General features: G+C 43.5%; 1 protein-coding gene across 2 annotated transcripts in view; it reads right to left on the bottom strand.

Moving 5' to 3' along the window:
* Positions 1–22,173, bottom strand: part of kin17 (kin17 DNA and RNA binding protein) — a 39,512-nt gene that overhangs the window by 5,814 nt on the left and 11,525 nt on the right. For both annotated transcript variants that reach the window (XM_050176163.2, XM_050176161.2), the window contains exons 7-10: positions 17,929–17,983; positions 11,276–11,477; positions 7,321–7,389; positions 1,111–1,224 (exon numbers count right to left, since the gene is read on the bottom strand). In XM_050176163.2, coding sequence (XP_050032120.1) covers positions 1,111–1,224; positions 7,321–7,389; positions 11,276–11,477; positions 17,929–17,983 — 440 coding nt within the window. The remainder of the gene's footprint in view (positions 1–1,110; positions 1,225–7,320; positions 7,390–11,275; positions 11,478–17,928; positions 17,984–22,173) is intronic.

The raw sequence follows: 22,173 nt of genomic DNA, 5'->3' as shown, positions 1-22,173 counted from the left end.
CCGCAGTACTTGCCTGCCCGTCTCTCGTGAAAACACCGGCGCACATTCGGTTTCCCATTCCAGTACCAGCAAATCTCCGCATGGGTCGTCGCATGCCACATTCACAGCTATTGCCGCCAACACCATTGCGATAGGCCCCTTTACCTATCTGTTTCAAAGCACGCAATGCTAGCGCCGTTAGAAGCATAGTGCACACTTTAAGAGGCGATATCACAAACAAGCTGCTGTTCTCTGCTGCAGGTGGTGCGAAGTGAATGCCATAATTCGCTCTGATGACATCATAGTCATCATATTCCAGCGTCCCCCACCAGCTCGACTTCATTTCGGCTTCCAGTTGCCATCTTAAAACACTATTTACCCAGAAAACAATAACATAGATCTTTCGTCATTTGGATCCCACCAGCTCTGTGCGCATTGACATCTTGTGCCACAATGATTCACGCCCAGTGGACATGTCAAGACTTCCTGCCAAAATGCCCCTCTCGAAGAAGCTGCTGACTGAGGCCAAATTCAAGGAGCACAAACAAACATAAGCTTGCCGAAGGCACAACAACGACAATGTGCATTTCGGGCACCACCAGCTCACCGCGCATAGGCATCTCGTGGTGCAATGATTTGCGCAACGCTTCGAATTACATTGATGTCAACTACAGTTGAGTCTGTCAGGTTTTGTCACCTTAGACCGTATGTTTTTCTGGTTAGTACTTTCTTCTCGCATTTATTTCGTAAACTAATGAACGAGGTTCAACTGTATTTCAGGAAGTGGACAATCCGAGAATGTGGCACACCTCTTTTGGCCACTCGTGGAATAAAGCCAATTATTTTGGGGTAAATCCATTATTTCGGACTCCCAATAGTTGGCACACTTTGGCGATCTCCGTCGAGTCCGAATTACCGGTCGACAACTGTATCAGATTTATCAAAGGTACTTTTTGGTTGCATGCAACTTTATTACGACTGAGTTTGACTGTATTGAATGAAATGCAACAATGAAATGCTGCCTCTGTTCAACATATCAACGCAGACGAGTCAGTGACTTAGCCGAAAGTGCTACTAAAGACTGCCTCCTTTGCTTATGCAACATTCGGCGCACTAACTGCAGCACCTCACCTTGACTCGGCGCCCAATGTTGGGGATGACAGTCTCCAAGTGACTCTGGTCCAGCCGCAGCACATCATTGCTGTCCAGCATTCGAACCGTAGCCACATACCGGTCCTGCACGTCCTGGTAATGTAAAGGAGAAAGAAAGAAAACTGGGTGTGTAATTTTCATGCACTAAGATGCGAATATATTCATACAGAACAATAAATGAAGGCCTCCTCAGAAAGGCAGCAATGAGGAGGACAAGGATGACAAGCCTGTGCTCAGTGTTAGTCGATCACCATCTAGGTCGCACTTGCACAAGTGTTGTAAATAGGCCTTTGTAAATAGCATTCTGCTTGCATTGCACGTAACAATATTCTATTAGGTATTCTGAGGTCTGTAAGGAGGCAACTAAAAGGACATTAAGGCAGAACACATTTCAAGATGAACGTTGACATTAATGCGATTAGCACTAAAGCAATGTGGCGACACAGCATAATGCCAAATTCTTCACTTCTGCACATCCAATCTCTTCAATTTTCTGTTAGCGACATCTTGTTCACTTCTTTGTACAGTTGAATCCACTTATAATAATATTCAAGTGCCACGAAAACTCCAATGTTATAACTGATAATTGTTATAACCGGGTTGAGTGAAAAAAATCAAAATAGGGGGATGGCAGAGTTGTTGAGAGGAAACCATAATGGTGGGGAGGCCAGCGCCCCTCCCTGTCACCTTCCTCCATCCAGCTGCTGATTGTATTCACTCGTTTAACCATTTAACTCTGCTTCCTGCATGCTCTGATCACGTGTAACATGCCGTGGCTGTCAGCATTCAAGAATGGCACTGCTTTAAGAACTGCACAGAGGGATCACGGACGGCAAATGACATGCGAGCTTGCCGATGCATCCCTTTGGTGGGCTTTATAAAATATGTGAGGCGGTTGCCACGGCAGCCTGCCAGCTTGAGAAATCCAGAAGAAACGCCGGGGCAAGATTGCCACAAGCATCTCGCCATGTACTTCTCAGTGGCTTGCACGAGAAAACCCCATGTCCGTCAGCCTTGCTTTACGCGAAGTTTGCCGACATCCATCTCCAAGGCATCCAGCTGCTCCACATAGTGCAGCGCAAGGTCCCTCATGAAAACCCAGGATGGACTGAATCATCTGCAGGGCCTCCTATGAGGACAACGTTGAGGCAGCCTGCCATATCGCATCATCGTTGCCGCTGTCGCTATCCAATGCAAGCACGTCCGTGACGATCGCCTCATCCATTAGAAGCACTTTGTTTACAAATCTATAGCAAGCGTTTCTTTTCACCAGCAACATTGTGCATTGCCAATGAACAGCAGGTGGATCAGCCGTCTTCCATTTCGGGGGAGAGTCAATGAGGCTGAAAAACCACGAAAAACCAGGAACGACTTTGACGCAACCAACAAAGAGGAGTACGAGTTACTTCATCTGTTGGCAGAACTGTGCCGAATGAGGGGCCAGTGAGCAATCTGGGGGCAGCACAGCGCTGTCAGCGCAGTTGGCGCAGTCCATTCGTGTTTCAAATAGTGGCGCGGCATAAAGCAATGGGCACAGCCCATTCGTGTTCGGAGACTGAAAAGGCGATGGGAGAGAGGTGCACGAGGCTGGTGATACGATAAAGGCTGAAAAATGAGTGTGCAGTGGCTGTTGGCGTGGCGGCTATCATGCAGTGGCTGGAATTGCTCCTTTTAACGCGACAGCGTTAAGGAGCTCAAGTTGCAGAAAAGCCGTGTCGTCGGCGGCTTTGGCCATGAGCGAAAAATCCCGGAAGGCAATTCATAAATAAAAACAACTTGCAAGATGGGCTGGGTGGGAATCGAACCAGGGTCTCCAGAGTGTGAGATGGAGACGCTACCACTCAGTCATGAGTTTGATAGTTCAAAGCGGGACAAAAGCGCCTCTAGTGAATGCGGTGTTGGCTTAGAAACATGCCGTAGAAAGTTATACTGCGGTGTATATCAGTAACTATGAGCATGTAAATTACAGAACTCGCAGTTAAACGCATAGCAAAGTACGTTTCCGTTACATTTCCTCTGCGCTTACTGCACACGCAGAGCCCTCTTGCAGAAAACACAGAAGACCCCCTCCTCGCAATGTATGGCGCTGCCCCGACAGGTGGCGCGCCACTCGCCCGCTTCTCGCGGCCGTGCAGGGACCAGTGCGAGGAGCGTCGCGGGCCGGTCGTCTGTGCCGATCACGACGTTTGGCTCGCGTAGATCGTTTCTCCCTCCGAAACACCGAGTTCTTTGGTTCGTTCTGCTTGCTCAGGCACACGTTTCGTTGCCGCGCCGAACGCTGCATTTCTCGACGCTCACGCCGTGATTGGTGGGTGCAGTCCGATGCAGGGCGCCTCGTAAGTGATCGCTGCACTGTAGCGCATTGTCTTACACCCCTTGGCGGGTCGACGGGAACGCTATCGCATTCCACCCTCGAAGGCGAAGCTTAAGCGTCCTCCAATTTTTCTTTTTTTCAGGAATTTCACATTTCGTTACCTTTTAGCATGGACACCCAGCAGGCAGGCTTCATCGTTACAACCGATTATCCGGCATAGAGGCATTGCATTAAGTGGGTTATTTCATCATAGAAAACATACAAAAGTTGACAGTGCAGCAGCTTCTCATTATTATAACCAATGTATTGTTAAAACTGGTATCATTATAAATTGGTTTCACTGTATACAGCATTGGGTGCTCCTCACCCAATGCATACCCCATTCTGTTCCGCTCACTTCTACCTCCACACATAGCTTTTTCTGGTACGAGCTTTATCACTTCTCTAAAACTGACTGCTTCACTTATTGTCTATTGTTCTGCTCGTCTATCCAGGCACCTGCCAAGTTGCACATACTCATTCTGGTAGATTGCTGAGCACGTGCTGGTGGGCGAGTTGGTTATGCATGATTACAACGAAGGCACCAAATAAAACAATGGACGTACGAAGGAGACACGAGACAACCTCGTAGGCGCTTACGTGGTTGTCTCGTGTCTCCTTCATACGTCTGTTGTTTTATTTGGCGCCTTCGTTGTAATCTGGCAGATTGGCCAAGAATGTTCATACCTGCTGTTACATGCCCAATTGTGCATAACCAATGGCCTATACCCAGTGGCACAAGTTGGCATTAAAGAGGTTGATACAGACATCATATGAAAAAGTGTGCCATGTCCCCAAAGAAACCTAATCAGGTTAAAGAATGGGCATTATTGACTGCACAACAAAGTAGCAAAACTGCAATATGCAACACTGCAGTTCATAACAGGATTGCTCCTATTCCTCATGCTTGAGCAGTTCAATAGACTTGGGAATAAATGATGGCTGGCCACCATACGAACGTGGCATGGAAAGAATGTAGTACAGATTCACACTTGCAACCAAGTGCTGTTGATAGCTGCCAGTCTCCCTCATGCAGCACATGTAGGAAGGAGGGAGAGAGAAGCTCTTTATTGGAAATCACATATTTTTTTGCAGGCATGCACATGATCACTGACATGTTTTTCTGCATCGAAAAGGCAATGGGGATTAAAAGATTCCAGAGTAGAGTGGAAAAAAAGGAAACTAAAAAAATGTGCATGTAAACCTGATGAAGTTTACAGGCGACACAATGGCAAAACGTTCAGCCCTTTTTATATCATGAAGTGAACCATGGTTGAAGCTTTCCAAAAAGACCAATTTCTGTGAGGTATAAATCCAAGGCTCGCCGCTGTTTTCAAAGGCACAGCATAAGACGCAAGATTTCAAGTAACATTAGTAGAACATGAAAGATCATATACGTTTGGAGTTCGAGTGAAAATTTATCGTCTTGATAAGGAGGCAACTTAAAAGACCCAAGAAAAAGAACTTGCGTATGCACACTAATACAAGGCAATATAGAGTAGCCGACAAATTATTCACACTTGGCAGGGCTGCCTGAAATACTGAATAATTGGAAGGCTTGAATAATCAGTATTGGTTATATGCAAATTTTGCCTTAAGGTGTGACTATATGGCAGCATGATATCACCTTAGGGTGTGGCTTTACCGCAGTGTGCACCATGCTGCCGTGAAGATACGCCATAAGGAATTCATGCAGTCGTGAAGTCACGCCTCAAGGCAAAGTTTATACATAACACCTGTCTTTACAGTTAAATTCTTCAAATTGTCGGTGAGGGCTATAAGTGCAAAAATACGGTACTGCCTCACCTGCCAAGGCTTATTAGTTGCTAGAATTTGTGCTGCTGTCTAAAACCTGGATCATCGCAAATGCAGCTCTTATGCTCCAATACTGATATAGTAACTGATTCTATCAGCCTCACAGAATTGGGGAAAAGAAACCTCGCGTTATATTCGAATAAATATGGCATATGTGTTCTATTATGTCTAAACTGCTACAGTTATCAGAGTACAAATTATTCGTTTGCCTTCAGCAATGCAGATAACCGTGGGTAAATTTTAGTTAGGTCGAAAAGTCAAAGCTGATGCTATAATGTCGCTGATTGATAAGAAAAAAGCTGCGGGTTTCTTATCTTACTCCAGGGCCACCGGAGCCAATACATTTAGTTATTAAAGGGACACTAAAGTGAAAAATGATTTCTTCTGCATCAGTAAATTACCGTTCTACAACACTAAAAACACCACTCTTGCAAAGATAAGACGTTTTGTAAGCCAGAAAAAGCACAAGAACGAATTACGGGTGGCGACACCTACTTAAGTTCCCACACCTGGGGGCTGTGACGTCTTGGATTTCGATGGCATCTTCTAGGGCCTTCTAATTGTATATAGCGGTACAGATTGACTACATTGAGCTCTAAAGGAACCAAATATTAAACATGGCAAGTTTCGGGAACCTTTATTCAGCCAACGCGGCCCAATTCGGAAAGATACTTTGGAATCCCTGACGTCACGCTGACGTACGGGCGCTGGGATTTCGGACCTTGGACCTTCATTTTCTCATTTAATAATCAAACTATTTCTTGAAATGACTGCCTGCAGGGTTTTCAAACAATGCTTCATTAGTCTAAATTGATTTATTGGTTCAGTTTAGTGTCCCTTTAAGGATATTTTTCTGCCGTATTCACAGCATCAAATCTTGTTAAAGACTGTCTCTTAAATTTTCTGTACTGAAGTTCAGTTTTGGGCAGCTTTATCCATTGACTGGGGCACTTATGTGCAGCACTGCATGACACAGTGCGTGTGCACCAAGCGAACACTCGCTCAACGACTTGCAGAACATTTATTTACGCATACGAGACACATCACACTGGTGCTCCGATCCCACCATCATATACATTATTATTTTTTTTTTAATGAAGAGGCCCATAACAATGAGACAGGAACATGCATACCGCAAATTGCCTGGTATTAGGCAAAAAATGTTTTGCAATAAAATAAAATTTCTACTTCCAATGGCCCTGATGCATAAGCCCATCAATGTAGACCCATCATGAATGTAGCACTTGTACTGAATGAAGCACTTTTTTTCTTTCTTATTCTGGAGGAAGCCTCACACGAAGGGCATGTGTTAAAAATGTACTGTCCGTCGATTGTGCAAGTCGAGGAAGGCATCAGCTTCTAAAACGTTTCATTCTAGCATAAGCGAACGCTGAAATTTGTGAGTTACTTTCCATGTAGGACTTGCAAAGCAGTTTAGAATTCATCTGCCACCAAGCAGCCAAGGTGCATCAAAAGAGAACATATCAAACGAAGCCCAAGCCAAGTTTTACATCAATTAATTATGTTATGCCATTAGTGAGCACATTATTTGAGCGGACTCGCACCCTGATATGTTAGGCGTTGCACGTTTCCTTTTCTTTGTTTTCAAAGCCCAACAGATACAAACAATGCATCAACCCTCTTTCTATAAAAATGAAATGAATTACTATGGCAGTGAACTTAAAGATATGCAGGTATCTGAAAGCTCTCGCAATCCTCATGCCGTAAGGCAGCTGCCTGTGCGTGAAGCTTCGCATTGGCTGGGCAGACCAGCATGCTTGTTGGGGAGAGGGGGAGACCTTCCTTTTATGGGCTGCGCATAGAAACCACAAGTTCTACCAGCACCACTGGGTGAGCCTTGCGAGATCCCGCCAGCATCGCCCGAGTCTCTCTGGCTTTAGCTTAATTTGCCATCTACCTTCGGTGCTCCTTCAGCGTGAAATGCCATTCTGCAAAAAAAATCCTAAAATCGACGCGTGGACTGAGCGATTTATGCTTCTCACCGGCATGTCATCACTCACCTCTACGACGCCCTTCTTCTTGTAGTACTTCTCACCCAGCTTCTTGGCCATCACTTTCACAACAATGTCCTGCGATAAAGCAGATAACATTAAACCGAGAGTTAGTTTGTGCATGCTTCAGAGAAATGCCGTGTTGTGGTAAATGTGGACGACAATAACAACGCTGGTAGCAACATCTCGCGAGGCTTTGTCCGACACATGAAACTTTTTTGTGCTACATGAGTGGTTGTTGTCAAAGAAATATAACACAGATGAAATAGATTGCAGTTTGTCAACTGAATCGCTGGCAATGCGTTACACCAGCAGATAAGCAGAATACGGTCTGTTACTGCAATAACAACTTTGTGTGCAGTCTGGTTAAACTCTGCGCCACAAGATGATGCCACTGACCCAGCTGCTCATGTTTGTGCTCCTGGTAGTCCAGCAGTCCATGAACGATAATTACAAATACGGACAAGCTAAAGCTGTCTAATATCCAAATAAGTCCTGCAGAGGAATGTGTGAGGTGGAAGGAGTTTCAAGTGAGAAAGAAAGAAAGAAACTGCGATCTCTAGTAGAACCCTAAGAGTGTACCCTACATCAGCTACCTTCAGAAACAAACTACACCGCCTGAACAACACCCCATCCTCGCCCTCACTTTACCGCTTGAACTAACCAAGCAGATGGCAGCGTGAAATATTTTTTTTTTCTTCGCAGTTTTCAGCAACTTCATTTCAAGGATACGGAGAAGGACCCATACTTCATACAATCCATTTCACTTTCTATTTTTCTTTTCTTATTTTGTATAGTGCCAACTGACCAACCCATTATTGATGGTGTACAGCAGGAACCAGGACAGTCACAAAGGGTGACATGAATGATAAAAGAAATGTATTGTTAGAAAATATAATGCTCGGCCTCTATGCAACACTCCACTGTAGTCTGGTGGGTGGCAGCTTTGCATTATATGAACAATGATGAATCGACGTTGTCGTGCTATCAGCAAATATTCAGCATCTAGCCATTGTAGATAACCTAACCATAGGCCATTATGGTGACTGCGATAGTCAATGCATGGCAACCACTAGAAAAAATCTAACCTCCCACTGGCATCTTGAATTATTACTAAGCCAGATGAATCCCTCCACTTGAACTGAATAATAGGAATCTGTTCTGTTTAAGCATATACAATACCCTACAAAATCTCTTAAACTTTTCTGTGCCATGGATGATCTGGTTTAGTCTCAGTGCTTTGACGTGTTTCTAACAGAAGGCTGCACACAATCCATGGGCATTGTGAGCAGCAAGTGCTAGCGTATTCTGGTGGAAGAAGTAAGACATGTTGGCAACTGCGGTCTTTAAATATCATTTCAGCATTTCTTGTCAGAATTGTCAGTGTCGCGGAATTTCGTCAGTGTGGTACGGAAGGGGTTAATGTCTACTTAATGTCCTCATCGCTCATCCCTTTACTATGAACAATGTTCTAAGTTGGGCAGCCAGAATACCTGGATTTCGTATTCCTTTATGCAGCTGACATAGCCTTTTAACTCCCAGCTCTCAATGTGTCTGTGGATCACACCTATTGACCCTTTTTGAGGCAATCCTGTGGGCTCTGCCATGTTTGATCACCTAGTGACACATCCATTGCTTGCCTCACTGCCTCTGTTGCCTCTGTGTTTACAATGGACGTGTATTATTATGGTGTAGCTTAGCAAACCTCTGCTTCAGGAGTTATTGCAGACGGTGACTGAGCAGACGACACTTAGCTTTCGCCAAAGCTTCAGAGAACATGCATGAGTACTTTCATAGCTGATTAAACAATGTCCAAATGGTGGGAGCAGCGTATATGGTGCCTCTTCTAAACGTAGGGCTAAATATGTATTCCAAGCTATCCAAACTTACCGCTCATGAATAGGACCAGGATTAGTGTTTTGCTCTTCGTTCTTTATTTGGCAAATATTTTGAAGCAACAGCATGTCACGTTTCCGACTTTCCTTGGTGCGGTCACTATCCGATTATTTCCTGCTTAATCACTCGTGGGTGTTTTCAGTTTCGAAAGATTTGTTCTTGCTGCACACAAGGCTTAAAACGTAGCTGTTTTGTAGATTGTAATACTTTGTAGCCCCCAAAGATGTATTATTCCTAGTAACTCGCTTACTGTGGACCGTCACAAAACATTCAACTTCGAACATTCGTGCGCTATCACTGCAGTGCATCAATTATTGTGTGCACATAGTGTGCATATATTCAAGTGTGCACCCGTTCACTTCTTTATACATTAACGATAGAGTGGGAGATAGCGTAAGTTTTCATGACAGTTGGGGGTAGATGTGTGCGAGTACTGTGCGGGAAACTTACTATGCAGGGTGTCTACCAAGATGACATTTCCAAATTCCCTGAGTGACACAGAAATTTGTTTTATGTCAAGGTGGGCCGACACCATGTCGCCCAATGGTTTCAATCTCTGGTAAGCATGTTAAAAAATAAAAAATGACTTGCTCCAGTTTGAATAGTAAGGAGTAGTGTTTATATTATTCAAAAAGAAAACAGAAGGAAGCGGCTAGTAAAATGCACAGCGGAAAAAATATCTTAGAAAAAAATGATAACACCTATTGTTGAACATTCCCAAACACAAATAAAAAACAGATGCATAATGAAGCAAATATTTTCGTAAGATTAGCTATTTCTATCGACTGATAGCAAGCTCATTGGTGCGAGACCCAAACTTCGTCATAAGTGAGATTCTCTCTGAACAGCTGGTAACCTCAACTGTCCTGATATACTCTCAGCCCGCACACAATGCCTCAGCATTAAGTTTCACTGCTTTAAAGAGTTTTTGGTTTGTATTAGAGACATCTACATCTAAAAAAAGAAGGTTATAATAAAAAATTATGGGCCTTTAGGTGCCAAAACCACGATCTGATTATGAGGCCCGCTGTAATGGGAAACTACGAAAATTTTGACCACCTGGGGTTCTTTAAAGTGCACCTAAATAAAAGTACATGGGTGTTTTGACACCTGAATCTCGGACTCAGCCAACATTTTGTTTGTTGGGCTCAAGCTCTTTCAAAGAAGTGGCGGCACACTTCCTTTCCCGTTCATTCCTCAATGTGTAGGTTCTTTCTGTTCTTGTCCTCCTTTTTCCGTGAGTTAAACTCACGGACCATTTGAAGCATTCTCTCGGTCAGTTGTACAGTCAAGGTCCAATTTTTCAGACTCCCTAGGGGCCGCGAAAACTTCAAAAAAATCAGGCAGTCGGAAAAAATGAATGCAAGTCTTTTTTTTTTTTTACTGCACTTAAGGGCTAAACTCGCCGCAGGCACATTTGAAAAAGCTATGAAGGCTTGCCAGTACACTTATTAGGCTTATCAGTACTCATACTGTGACAGGAGATGACGGGTTCATGCGTGTATAATGAAGGAATACATACTGTTTACTGCGACAGTTGCCTCTTCCCACGCTTGTTATGCTTCACCACACTACTTTCGCGTATGCTTCACCGCGTAACATTTCTGTACTGCGGCGAAGCTGACTTTCAGAACCTAGCATGTATGGGTGGCACGGCCTAGTCAGTCAAATGTTTGCCTTTAGCCGTGTCCCCTAAGACAATCTGTTCATTGTCTTAAATAAATCAATAAAGAAAGAAAGAAAGAAAGCATTATGCAATGCGCCATGCTTTCCGAGCTTCGAAGCCAACCGCGAGGACCAAAAGGCAGAGTCAGTGCCATTGCTGACAGTTTTTATGACAAGTACTTTGCAGCTTTTCCTTTCTGCACCTGGGCAACCGCAAAACCGTTGCACGTAGAGTCTGTGTCGATTCAGCGTCTGTTCCGAGCAACCAAAAGCACTGTCCACACTGCCGGACTACTTGGCGCGGTAACACATGAGCAGCAGCCATGCGCCCATACCTTTCCTTTCATAGCCACAGAAAGGTGTCCACGAGTATAGATGAATTTTGTTTTATGGCCCAACTCACACGGGTGATCCAGTAGGCACGGCGGTTGGTCTTCTCCCGCTTCTTCTCCTGCTCCTGCATGATCTCGTCAAGTGCCGAGAGCTTCGCCGGTTTTTTGGGCTTCGGCTCACCATCGCCGTAGGTTGATGATGACGATGATGGTGACTTGTGCTTCTCCCTAGCTTTGGCAGCCACCTCCAGGGGGTTAACCTTCCGGGATTCCCTGCAAACAGGGACGGCAAGGCACCATCACTCACCGACGAAGCTCTTCCAGTGGTTATATGTTCCATTCCTCCCCTTATCCCCCTTAGGCACCAATCAATTCTATCCATTGAAAACTCAGTTTCCCCACATTTCTCTCACCTTCAAAATCATAGAGAGCATACCACGGCAGAATGAATTGATAATCTTTCCATTATTCAGCGAGATTTATAACGTTACCAGAATGTATATTCCATGCGAGAGCTGCCTACAAGAACATCGGTTACAAGAACAACTATTTTATGTCTAGAATATTTGGAAAGCACCTTTCAGCCACATGAAAAATGTGCCAGATGAAAAACATCGTAAAACAAAAAAACTATGAAAGAAGTGAACCCGCTAAATGATGACATACTGACACCTAGAGCAAGCACCCAACTGTCTGACTTTGAACTTGTTTCATCAAAACATTTTACACATATTATTAAAACTTGCAGCACAGGTCCAATTGGAAGTGTTTTATTACGCATGCAACATATTTGAAATATTATATTCATCAGTGCTTCTGTGCTTTATGCCTAATCATGATGAGCACAACTGCGCACGCAGCACCCATGTGGATCATACTCGTATAAAATGCTTCTGCAGATTTACTAACAGTTTTTCTTTTTTACTTTGTGCACTCTTTTTTTGCAATTTCTGTGTTCATTTTATGTTTGTATTTGACATTTCGTGTGCTAGACCTTTACTCACCGAACGCAACGATAGGTTGCCTTCGGTGAGTAAAGGTCTCGTCAAAAAGTATGCAGAATGCAGGCAAGAAATATAGTAGCTTTCAGCACCTTGATGGCAGTCTCCCCTAAGAAACTCAACAATAATGACAACGGCCATGCTGACTCTTGAGGCACTGATGGAAGACTTTTTTTTTTCAGCGTGTTAACCACAGCGAGCAACTTTGCTTGAAATTTTCTTACTTTGGTGTATCAACCCTCCTGTCTTCGTAGGTGTGCTAAAACATTGGAAACAAACATAGACGAAGTAAAGTAGACTTCCATTAATTCGAATCCAGTTAACTTGATCCTGACCAGAAGTCCTGGCTGGTGCCTATGCATTTATATGGTCCCAAACTTTTGTTATCTCGATCCTAAAACAGGCCTTTGTCGGATAATTTCGACTTGACCAGATGGCCTTTAGTGGAAGCATGTCTCCGCAGAGCTTAGAAAGCAGTGAATACGTTGGACACACGTCAACCTGCTTCGAGAACGGCTATTTTTGGCCTGCCCTGAGAAGACATTTAAGCAACAATGGTATCTCACAATGTCAGATTACGGCATTTACCCACATATATAATGTGGGCATTTTCTTTTACAGGAAAATATCGCCGGAAATTGCTTGGACGGTCCAATCAGATAAGAAACCAAAACCACTTTTGCAACGTTTGTATGCTTTACCGCACAACGCAGCTGCATTGAGGCGAAGCTCACCTACAAAGCTGTGAAGCAAAGCTGAATTTAGAAAACCGGCCGTCAAGGGCCCTGCCCATTTTCCTTGTTAAAACATCGGATGTGCGTCAGATTTCTATTCTGTTTAGGAGCTTTAATGTCGATTCTGTGTTAGTTTTCTACTTTGGACACAAGAAAGCGGGAGTGCTTTCTATCTGTCCAAAGTACGCAACACTTGCCGTAGTGGCTGAGCGGCTATGGTGTTATATGAGGTCGCATAATCAAATCCTGGCTGCGGTGGCCGCATTTCATGGGAGCAAAATGCGAAAGAGCGTGTCGCACGCATTGGGGGCACGTTAAAAATTCCCTGGTGGTCAAAATTAATCCGGAGTCCCCCAATGCGTTGTGCCTCATGATCAAATTGTGGTTGCGGCATGTAAAACCTGAGAATTAATTCAGAAAGCAGGGGTGCAATCAATTTGGGGGGGTGTTTCAGTACTTTTTCTGGAATTTGTTTAATTAAACCTGATGGATAATTGAGCGAATTTTGACGGTCCCATCAGGGTTGAATTAACATACACTCTGTTTCATACAGGTAGCAGGCAACACTGCAGAAGCTATGCAAGTAGCAAGGTCATAGAAGTCTCCACTCCATACATTTTGCAGTGCAGTTGTTCTTGATCTGTGATGTTTTCTATGGAATAACTATCACATATTACAAGTCATGAATATAAAGTTAAGTCAAATCATATATTATTCGTGCACTTCTGTGCTCCCAGTACGCGGTGTACTATGTTTTAGTCCCATGCGCAAAAGGTGTGCGGTGGCCAGGTCTAACACAAATGAGTCACTCCGTTCACTATGTGGTAAAGAAGTGTGCACCGCAGCAGCTACGGAGACGCAGTAGTACAGACCAGTACCAACAATAGGGAAAGCAAAGGCTAGTAACGGGGAGCATCAAAACCAGCCGTCTGCTCCAAATTTCTTTATTGGTTCCTCCCAAATGGCAGCATTAGATCAAGTGCTCATTATGCTGAGGTAACACTGTTCAGAATGGACAGAAGCCAGATTTCTGTCTATCTCTGCACACACATGATCACTTTCCTTTTAATTGCAACATCACGACTAACTCTATGTGTCTTTGCAGTTGGCACTTGCGTGCTGATAGAGCATATGCAAAAAATGGGAAGAAACGGTGGACTAACCTAAGCACACGTACTGCAGCATGTGGAAGAAGCTATGGCAGCTAGGCTCAAAGCGCGTACAACACAGCCATATTGAAATGCTGATGGCAATATGGAAATTTAAATTTAAGGTCGTACTTGATTCTAACGCGCACACAATTTCTGGACCCATTTTATCATAAAAGAAAGTGCATGTAAGATTTGAGGAAATGCAGTACACCTATGCTAAAGTTCCTTCACCACAGTAGTAGTGGTAAGTGAATAATGGTAAGCACAGCAACGAATTTTGTTAACAGCGGTAGTAGTACGTAGAGACTTTACACCTTTGCCCATCTGCCAGAACACCCAGCTCACCTGCGGTTACCAGAATATGTGTTGTGTTGTGTTGTGTTTTATGGCACATAGGCAACTAAGGCCATCATGCGCCAAGCCCGAGGTATAGGAGAATTTTCCGTGTAATATTATAAAAATGTAAATAATCATCGGTGGTGTTGAGTGCTTAAATAGTTAGAGTTACCTCATGATGGAGTAAGAAAAGATTGTAACAATGGGTACTGATAAAAACTTTTCAGTGGCCATCCTTGCCAGGGCAAGGATCTTGAGGCTCCTAACCAATCAAATGAAGTCCTCAGCCTTTTTCTCAGGAATGAGAAATGGCTGTGGTGTATGAGGTGAAGTACTGCGTGATGATTTACATATTTTTAAGAAAGCCAGCTTCTGTTAAAAATCTAAAGATGCTTGACATATCCACAATTGCATTATCACTCAAGAGCAGTGCTGGGTGAAAAGGGATGCATTGGTTATAAAACGGGGAAAAGCACTTTTTCCGTAGCTTTTCCAGTTTACAACATGAAATTAAAATGTGATTGACTGTAAGTTCATCTCCACAAGTGCAAATTGGTTTGTGTTCTTTCTTCAGCAGAAAGTTGTGTGTAATGTGTGTGTGACCTACACGGAGACGGCAGATAATGACTTCCTTGAAACGCTTCTGGTGCACACATGTCTTCCATTCACCTAGAACTGGTTTTATTAATTGTAGCTTGTTATTTAGTTCGTTGTTCCAAGTGGACTGCCATTTTTTCCTTGCATTACTATGTAGTAAGTTCATGCAATCTCTATAGGGCATATTTACATTCTTAATTTGCCTGCCGTAAGCTTGAGCAGCGCACAAATCCGCTCTTTCATTGCATTTTATGCCGACATGACTTGGTACCCAGCAGAGCCTGATGTTTCGGCCTTGAGCTGTGGCTGCTGTAATGCTGTGTATGAGGTCTCCAAGCAGAGGACCCATTGCATTTCCAGAATGAAAGGCCGTGAGCACACTCAGTGAGTCTGTGTAAATAACACTGTTGGTGAGTCTCTCATTTACTATTTTTTCTATGGCTACACAGATGGCATAACTTTCTGCAGCGATGATGGCAGCACGCTGTGGAAGTCTTACTATTTTATTCCAATTCCCCTGTACAGCTGCGCTTCCTACATAAGCATCTGTTTTTGAACCGTCTGTGTAAAAAGCTGCAAAATTACTGTACTTTTCTTCAAGTGTGAGGAATTCTTGTATTATATGTTGTTGCGGAATTTGTTTTTTACGAAAGTGTGTCAGAGTGAAATCACAGATTTCAGGAAAATTGTGCCATGGCGGCAGTGGACCTCGCCTTTGGGCAATGTTTGGCAATATGTCTAGCATGCCAAGGTTTTAGCACATCTCTTCGAAACGCAGGAGGAGTGGCCTAATAGCTTGTGGTTTGTTGTTAAACAGTGTTCTTGATGGGCACTTTGTGACTATGGGGTAACATAGATGTTTGGGTAGCGAACGGATCTTTAGAATGTACGAGCATGTGAGCATGGCTCTTCTATCTGTAAGTGATGGCTCATTGGTTTCTACATGGAGACTGTTTCTGGGTGATGTCCTGTATGCACCAGTGGAGAGACGCAAACCTAAATTATGTACTGGATCTAGCCGTTTCAGGTACGATGGTCTTGCTGACCCATACACTATACATCCATAATCCAGGGTAGAGCGAACTACAGAACGGTAAATTTGCAAGAGACAAGTCCTATCGGCTCCCCAGTGTTTTCTCGACAGCACTTTGAGTATGTTCAGGGACTGAGAAGCTTTCTTTTTCAAAGAATTTATGTGAGGCACGAAGGTGAGCTTCCTCTCAAATGTTACACCTAGAAATTTATGTTCATTTTTTACGAGTATATCTATTTTGTTCAGGTGTAGGGTGGGATCTATTTGTATGCCTCGTCTGAGTGAGGAAAGAATGGCCACCGATTTCTGTGGGGAAAAACGGAAACCATTTCTGTCTGCCCATGTTGCTAGTTTGTTTATTGTTAGCTGTATTTGTCGTTCGCATGTTGATATGTTCGAGGACGTGCAAGCTATCGGGAGATCATCTACATAGATAGAATACATAACGGATCTTGGAATTATTTTCCTGATAGAATTCATTTTTACAATGAAGAGTGTTGTGCTCAAAGTACATCCCTGAGGTACTCCATTTGCCTGGATAAATTCCTTGAAAGGGTTGAGCCAAGGCGGACATGAAGTGTACGGTTAGACAAGAAGTCCTTCAGGCAGTTCAACATCCTGCCGCGGATGCCCAGTTCAGCCAGGTCCTGAATGATCCCAAACCTCAACGTTGTATCATATGCCCTCTCCAAATCGAAGAAGACAGATAGACAGTGTTGCCTGTGTATAAAAGCTTCACAAACAGTATTTTCAAGACAGATAAGGTGGTCGGTGGTGGAGCAAAAGCCTTTTTAAAACCGCATTGATGGACATCAAGGAGCTCCCGGTCTTCTAACACAAATGTTAGCCTGATATTCAATAGGCTTTCAAAGGACTTTGCTAGACAGCTAGTCAGAGCTATGGGCCTATAGCTGCTAGGAAAGGTGGATGGTTTTCCAGGTTTTAATAATGTAACAATAATGGCCATCTTCCAGGCTTCGGGAACTTTCCCCGATAGCCAAACATTGTTTAAAAAATTTAAAAGTGCCTCCACAGCCGGTTCAGAGAGATGAGCAAACATATGATAATGTATTTCGTCTGGGCCAGGTGCAGTTTGCTTACCAGCGGACAGTACTCTATTAATTTCCTGAACTATAAGTAAGTTATTATAGGGTTCATTTGTACCGCCACTTGTCGGCAGTCTGTGTCTTTCAGCTGTGTTTTTGCATTTCAGGAATGATTCTGAATAGTGAGATGAACTGGAGACTGCAGAAAAATATTCACCCAGAATATCTGCCTGTTCTTCTATATTTGTCTGTATACCAGGGTCAGAGAGAAATGGAACCATGAATGGGGAGTAGCTGCCATTTGTCTTTTTTACCATCTCCCACATTTGTTTTGATGTAACTGTGCTAGTTATTGAGGACACGTAACCTCGCCATGAAGTTACCAAATACCAGGTTACCAGAATATGGGACACGCTCGGCACTGTGACAGAACACTCACAATGCACGCTGCATGGATAGCTGTCGCGGGAAATTGATGGCCAGAAGGCCAGCAAGGAGGTTGGAGAGACTTTGCGTGCTGGCTACAAGACAACCGGAAGTAGCTGACATGACGTCACATCATGTCACAGAGCTAGTGAAGGTGGAGCTTGGCCCCGGTCACTCGGCGAATGAGTGGAGGAGAAAAATCATGGCTATAAAGGAGGATAACTTGCAATCGTCCATAGCTCTCGTAAAATCAGATGCTTCACTTAAACTGTGGCACGAATGTTTTATTGCAGCTGTACCCTACGCATCTACAAAATTTGTCTGGACTGTTTCAGGTACCCTTTAAGCACCACAAGCCAGCAAGACACAATAAGAAAAAAAAAGGAGCAAATTCACTCACTTTTTTGCCGCATCTTCTTGCTGTTTTGTTGAGGAGGCAGCCAGCTTGAAAACAACTGCATCAGAGAAGAAATTGCAGACCACGTTCATCAACTTTTGGCTTTGGTCAAACACAATCACACTTCAATATTAACGCTTTCTTCATTTCATATGGCCAGTTGGACCATGAGTGTTGTGACGATCATCTTGTGAATATGGCAATATCAATAGTATGCACCTGTCCAGAGTTTTCTGGTACCTACTTCACATTTCATGACACCAGTAAGATCATGCGTGTGACATCACCAGGGCAAAGGCTGCCAACTGGCCAATCTAGGAGGGACGTTAGTTCCAATCCATCTACTAGCACTATTTTGCCATGCAGTTGCATGCCCACTGTCTTGCTTGCCTGTCGCACGCGATCAACTAATTTAACCTCGCGCAATGTGTTTTGCACTGCGTGTTCAGTGGCAACAGTGTGCAATCGAAAAGCGCAGATTCCTGATAAGAGGCAAGTTGAAGGTGTTGTCAAACAATAGAAGAGGAGCAATATGATTTTCAGACCTGACATAGCACTCACGTGTCTTCTAGACAAGTACGCAACAAGGAGCACAGAGTACTTGTAGGGAGGGGCAGCAAAGCGAGAGAGAAACCCCTTGCTTTCTTTTGAGTTTGGAGTCATTGGACTGATGAAAGCATATTATTATACATTTTCAAGAGACCTTGTGATGTCTGAGTGTGAGACAGTGTTCACAATGCAAGATGCAGACTTCTGTGCAAATACCACGTTTAGTAGCTATGCACCATTTTCTCAAACTCGACTGCTCCCATATATATAAATATATATATATATGTATATATATATATATATATATATATATATATATATATATATATATATATATATATATATATATATGTTGCATAGAAGATGATGCTATATGAAAACATCTTTATTTTGCCAACATTTCACTTGGGTTTTGAATTTGAAATTATATTGCCTTAAATTAAAAATTAAAACCTAATTTTGTTGTTTCACTAGCCAGAACTGTGATTTCGTTATGAGGCACACCGTAGTGGGGGTCATTGGATTTATTTTAACCAGTTGGCCTCTTTTGGCCGTTTACGATGCTGGTTGATGGTCATACTCAGCAAAGAAAATGTTCCTTTGTCCATTATCTTTCTCAGTCGCTCACACTCTGTCTCCAGCTAGCTCTAGTTCACTCGTTCATTAAGTCAGGCTATTTGCTTACACTGATAATCATCGTTGATGGTGATTGGACAAATTTTTTAAACACGACCCAAAGCACAGAAGCGTAAGCGCTACCACCACAGCTGTTCTGGGCTCACTTTTCTTTGTTTTGATATCCACCTTCGTCCATTGCTCAAATCTGAAAGTGTGTTTTGCGGGTCAACAAATGAACGAAGAAAGAAAGTGAGCAGTGCCACGAGTGGATTCGAACCTCGGTACTAGAGAGAAGCAGTCGAAATTTCACCTCTCAGGCATTCAGGCGATGCTACAGGAGAGAAAAATACTATGCCTTGAGAGTGTTGTCACGCCATTAGCTTTCACCTATAAAGCAGCATCAACTTCAAAAAAAATTAAATGAAGCTAGTGATAAAATGCTAAAACCAAATAGGAAAGTGTACGAATAAACAATCTTGTCTCTCCACTTCACCACTGTGGTGCATTGCATCAATAAAGAATGAAGAATGAATGAATGAAGAATGAATAAAGAATGAATGAAGAATGAAGAGGAGGCAGCACTGCACACATGTGCAAATGTTTGCTCCAATCATGGCAAAGGTGCAACAGCACTAAATTTCTCGGAATAGTATGTGCAGATGCAAACAAATAATGACTGGAGGCAACATGACTGCCATAGTCTTTAGCGTGAGAACACAGCATTTCTTCTAGGACTGCAGTCTGTGGACGACATTTTTGGGGGTCAGTGGAGCTTTTCCGGGCAGCCAGCTTACAGAAATGTAGAAAAGGTACATTCTCAGAAGCATATATCATGAATGCGTGTCGGCTGAAGTGCTCGGAATGTTTCTTTAAACCGAAGTTTTGTTAGCGAACCCCCCCCCCCCCCCCCCCGAACTTTGCTGACCGTGGCTTCTGCTGCTGTCTTGCCCAACAGCTCATGCAGAAAATAAAAGAACGGACTATTTGCACATCCCTGTGAGTCGGCTGCCCTTCAAAGCTCTTCAGAACTTCAGAAACTCTCACCCACACACAAATTTCCACGCTTATAAGTGGCACTTACACGAATGAGACAAGTGGCACGTCGCACCACATTTGCAGCAATCACATTCATGTATAGAGAGGTAAAACGCTGGGAAAGCTGAATCAGGTTGATGCAACAAGAGGGGGTAGTTCGAGACGGGGCAAGTTGTTTCACGTGGTGCATGTAATTGCTGGTGCAGCAAATTAAGGGGGAGAGACGGCTGCAACAACAAATCGCCAGAAACAAGTTCCAGCTTGCTCTGAATGAATGAGAATGTGCCATGTGTAAACGCTGTTGTGAAAAGTTAATCCTATCTCACCACTGGTGCTTTCAGCTCTTAACCATTGTCGAAAATTTGCGACCCACTGTCCAAAGACAGTGTCGGCAATGGTGCAGGCTACCACTTGACATTACCGCATGCGCACACGAAGCCTCAAAGTGGATCTCAATAAATTTGTTTAGTTTGACGGCTGACCTGTGTGATGTGCACGTGTGTGGTGTGCACCAACTTATTCCGATTTTGCCACTGTGGGTGGGGGGAGGAGGAAGGAAATTTCCCGGCTGCATGTTTCCATTGGGAGGCTGTGGCAGTTAATACCCTGATGAATACAAAGGTCGACTTCATTCAATAAATCAACCTTCTCTGACCTTCTGCACCCATTCACGGTACACTGCACCTTGGCCCTCGGTTCTACGAAGCACAGTGACATGCCTTGCACTCCTATCCTTCAAAGTTTGGCGAGACAACTGTTGGCCCCACTGCGCCCACATAGTTGATGCATGTGGAATAAGGAACGGATAATTCATGGCAACACCCTTCCAGCATGCACAAAACGCCTGTGTGTTGAACCAGCAGCAAGGATTTATTGCAAAGCTTAACTTGTTATAATCACGTGCAGATCTTTTTACTTTTCTGCCGCTGAACATTCTTTGCCGGATCGTCCCTGTTATCAATTTAACACTCAATGCAGTATATATTTAATGTATCCGAAATTTATTGAATGCTGCTGCTGATTCTTCAGCAAAAGAGTCTAATCAGATTGCACGGGCAATGTGAATAGTGTTGTACATTCTTGAATGTATGCGAGCCGCAGCGTTTACTCTAGAATACACTGTACAACATGTTTCAACAGTGGATGGGCTTGAGCTATGAGATTAGATTTCGGCAACCGATGACGGTGCTCGCCGCAGTTATTTTGTTTGAGTGTTACTTGAGCACAAGTCTGCCCAAGAGAGACATTCTCAGTTCCCAGTTATGGCAGCGTGTGCTTCTCCACTGTCACTGAAACATGACATTATTCATCAATAACAGTTACTATTTTGTACCCAAGAATGACCAAAATGCTTTGCTCCTATCAAACACCCAACAAAAGCTATGCGATCAGGAATTGTAATTTGTGCAAGAATGTGTATCCAGTTAGGTATACCATATTTATTCGGTATACCTAAAGGCAGTCATGATTATAAGAAGAGGGTCCCGTTGAGGGTCTCAAGGAAAAGAATTTATGTACGCACACTAATAGGAGGCGATATAGATTAGCCGACAAATTGTTCATGTCTGGCAGACATTGCCCAAAGTATCATAATGAAATGGCCCACCTTCCCAAAGGAACAACGAAACTGGTCTATGGAAAACATTCCCTGGAAATGTGGCTTTACGGCAAGTGCGCTGCCAAGATGCCACACCACAAGGCAAAATTTGCGTGTAACCAGCATCTCGCCTCTACTGTCCCGTTTTCAGAATTCTCGGCACAGGTTACAATGAAAAATATAGTACTGTCTCATCTGCCAAGGTTTACAAGCTAAGCTACTACATTTTGCGCTGCCATTTAAAATCTGGATCACCAGAAATGTAGTACTGCTGCCACCATATTGAAACAGTAGGGCAATGGAATCTTTTAGCCTCGCATATAAGGTGGGGGGTGACTTGTATGGCTAAGGATCTGGGGAGAATACCTTGCCTTATCTTCAAATAAATACTGTGAAACAAGGCTTGCATTCCCCATTTTGTTTCTGTATTTCTTGAAAAGCTATTGTCA

The sequence above is a fragment of the Dermacentor andersoni genome, chromosome 9 (genome assembly GCF_023375885.2).
Source record: "Dermacentor andersoni chromosome 9, qqDerAnde1_hic_scaffold, whole genome shotgun sequence".
NCBI lineage: Eukaryota > Metazoa > Arthropoda > Arachnida > Ixodida > Ixodidae > Dermacentor > Dermacentor andersoni.
This window is presented reverse-complemented; position numbering and strand designations above follow the sequence as displayed.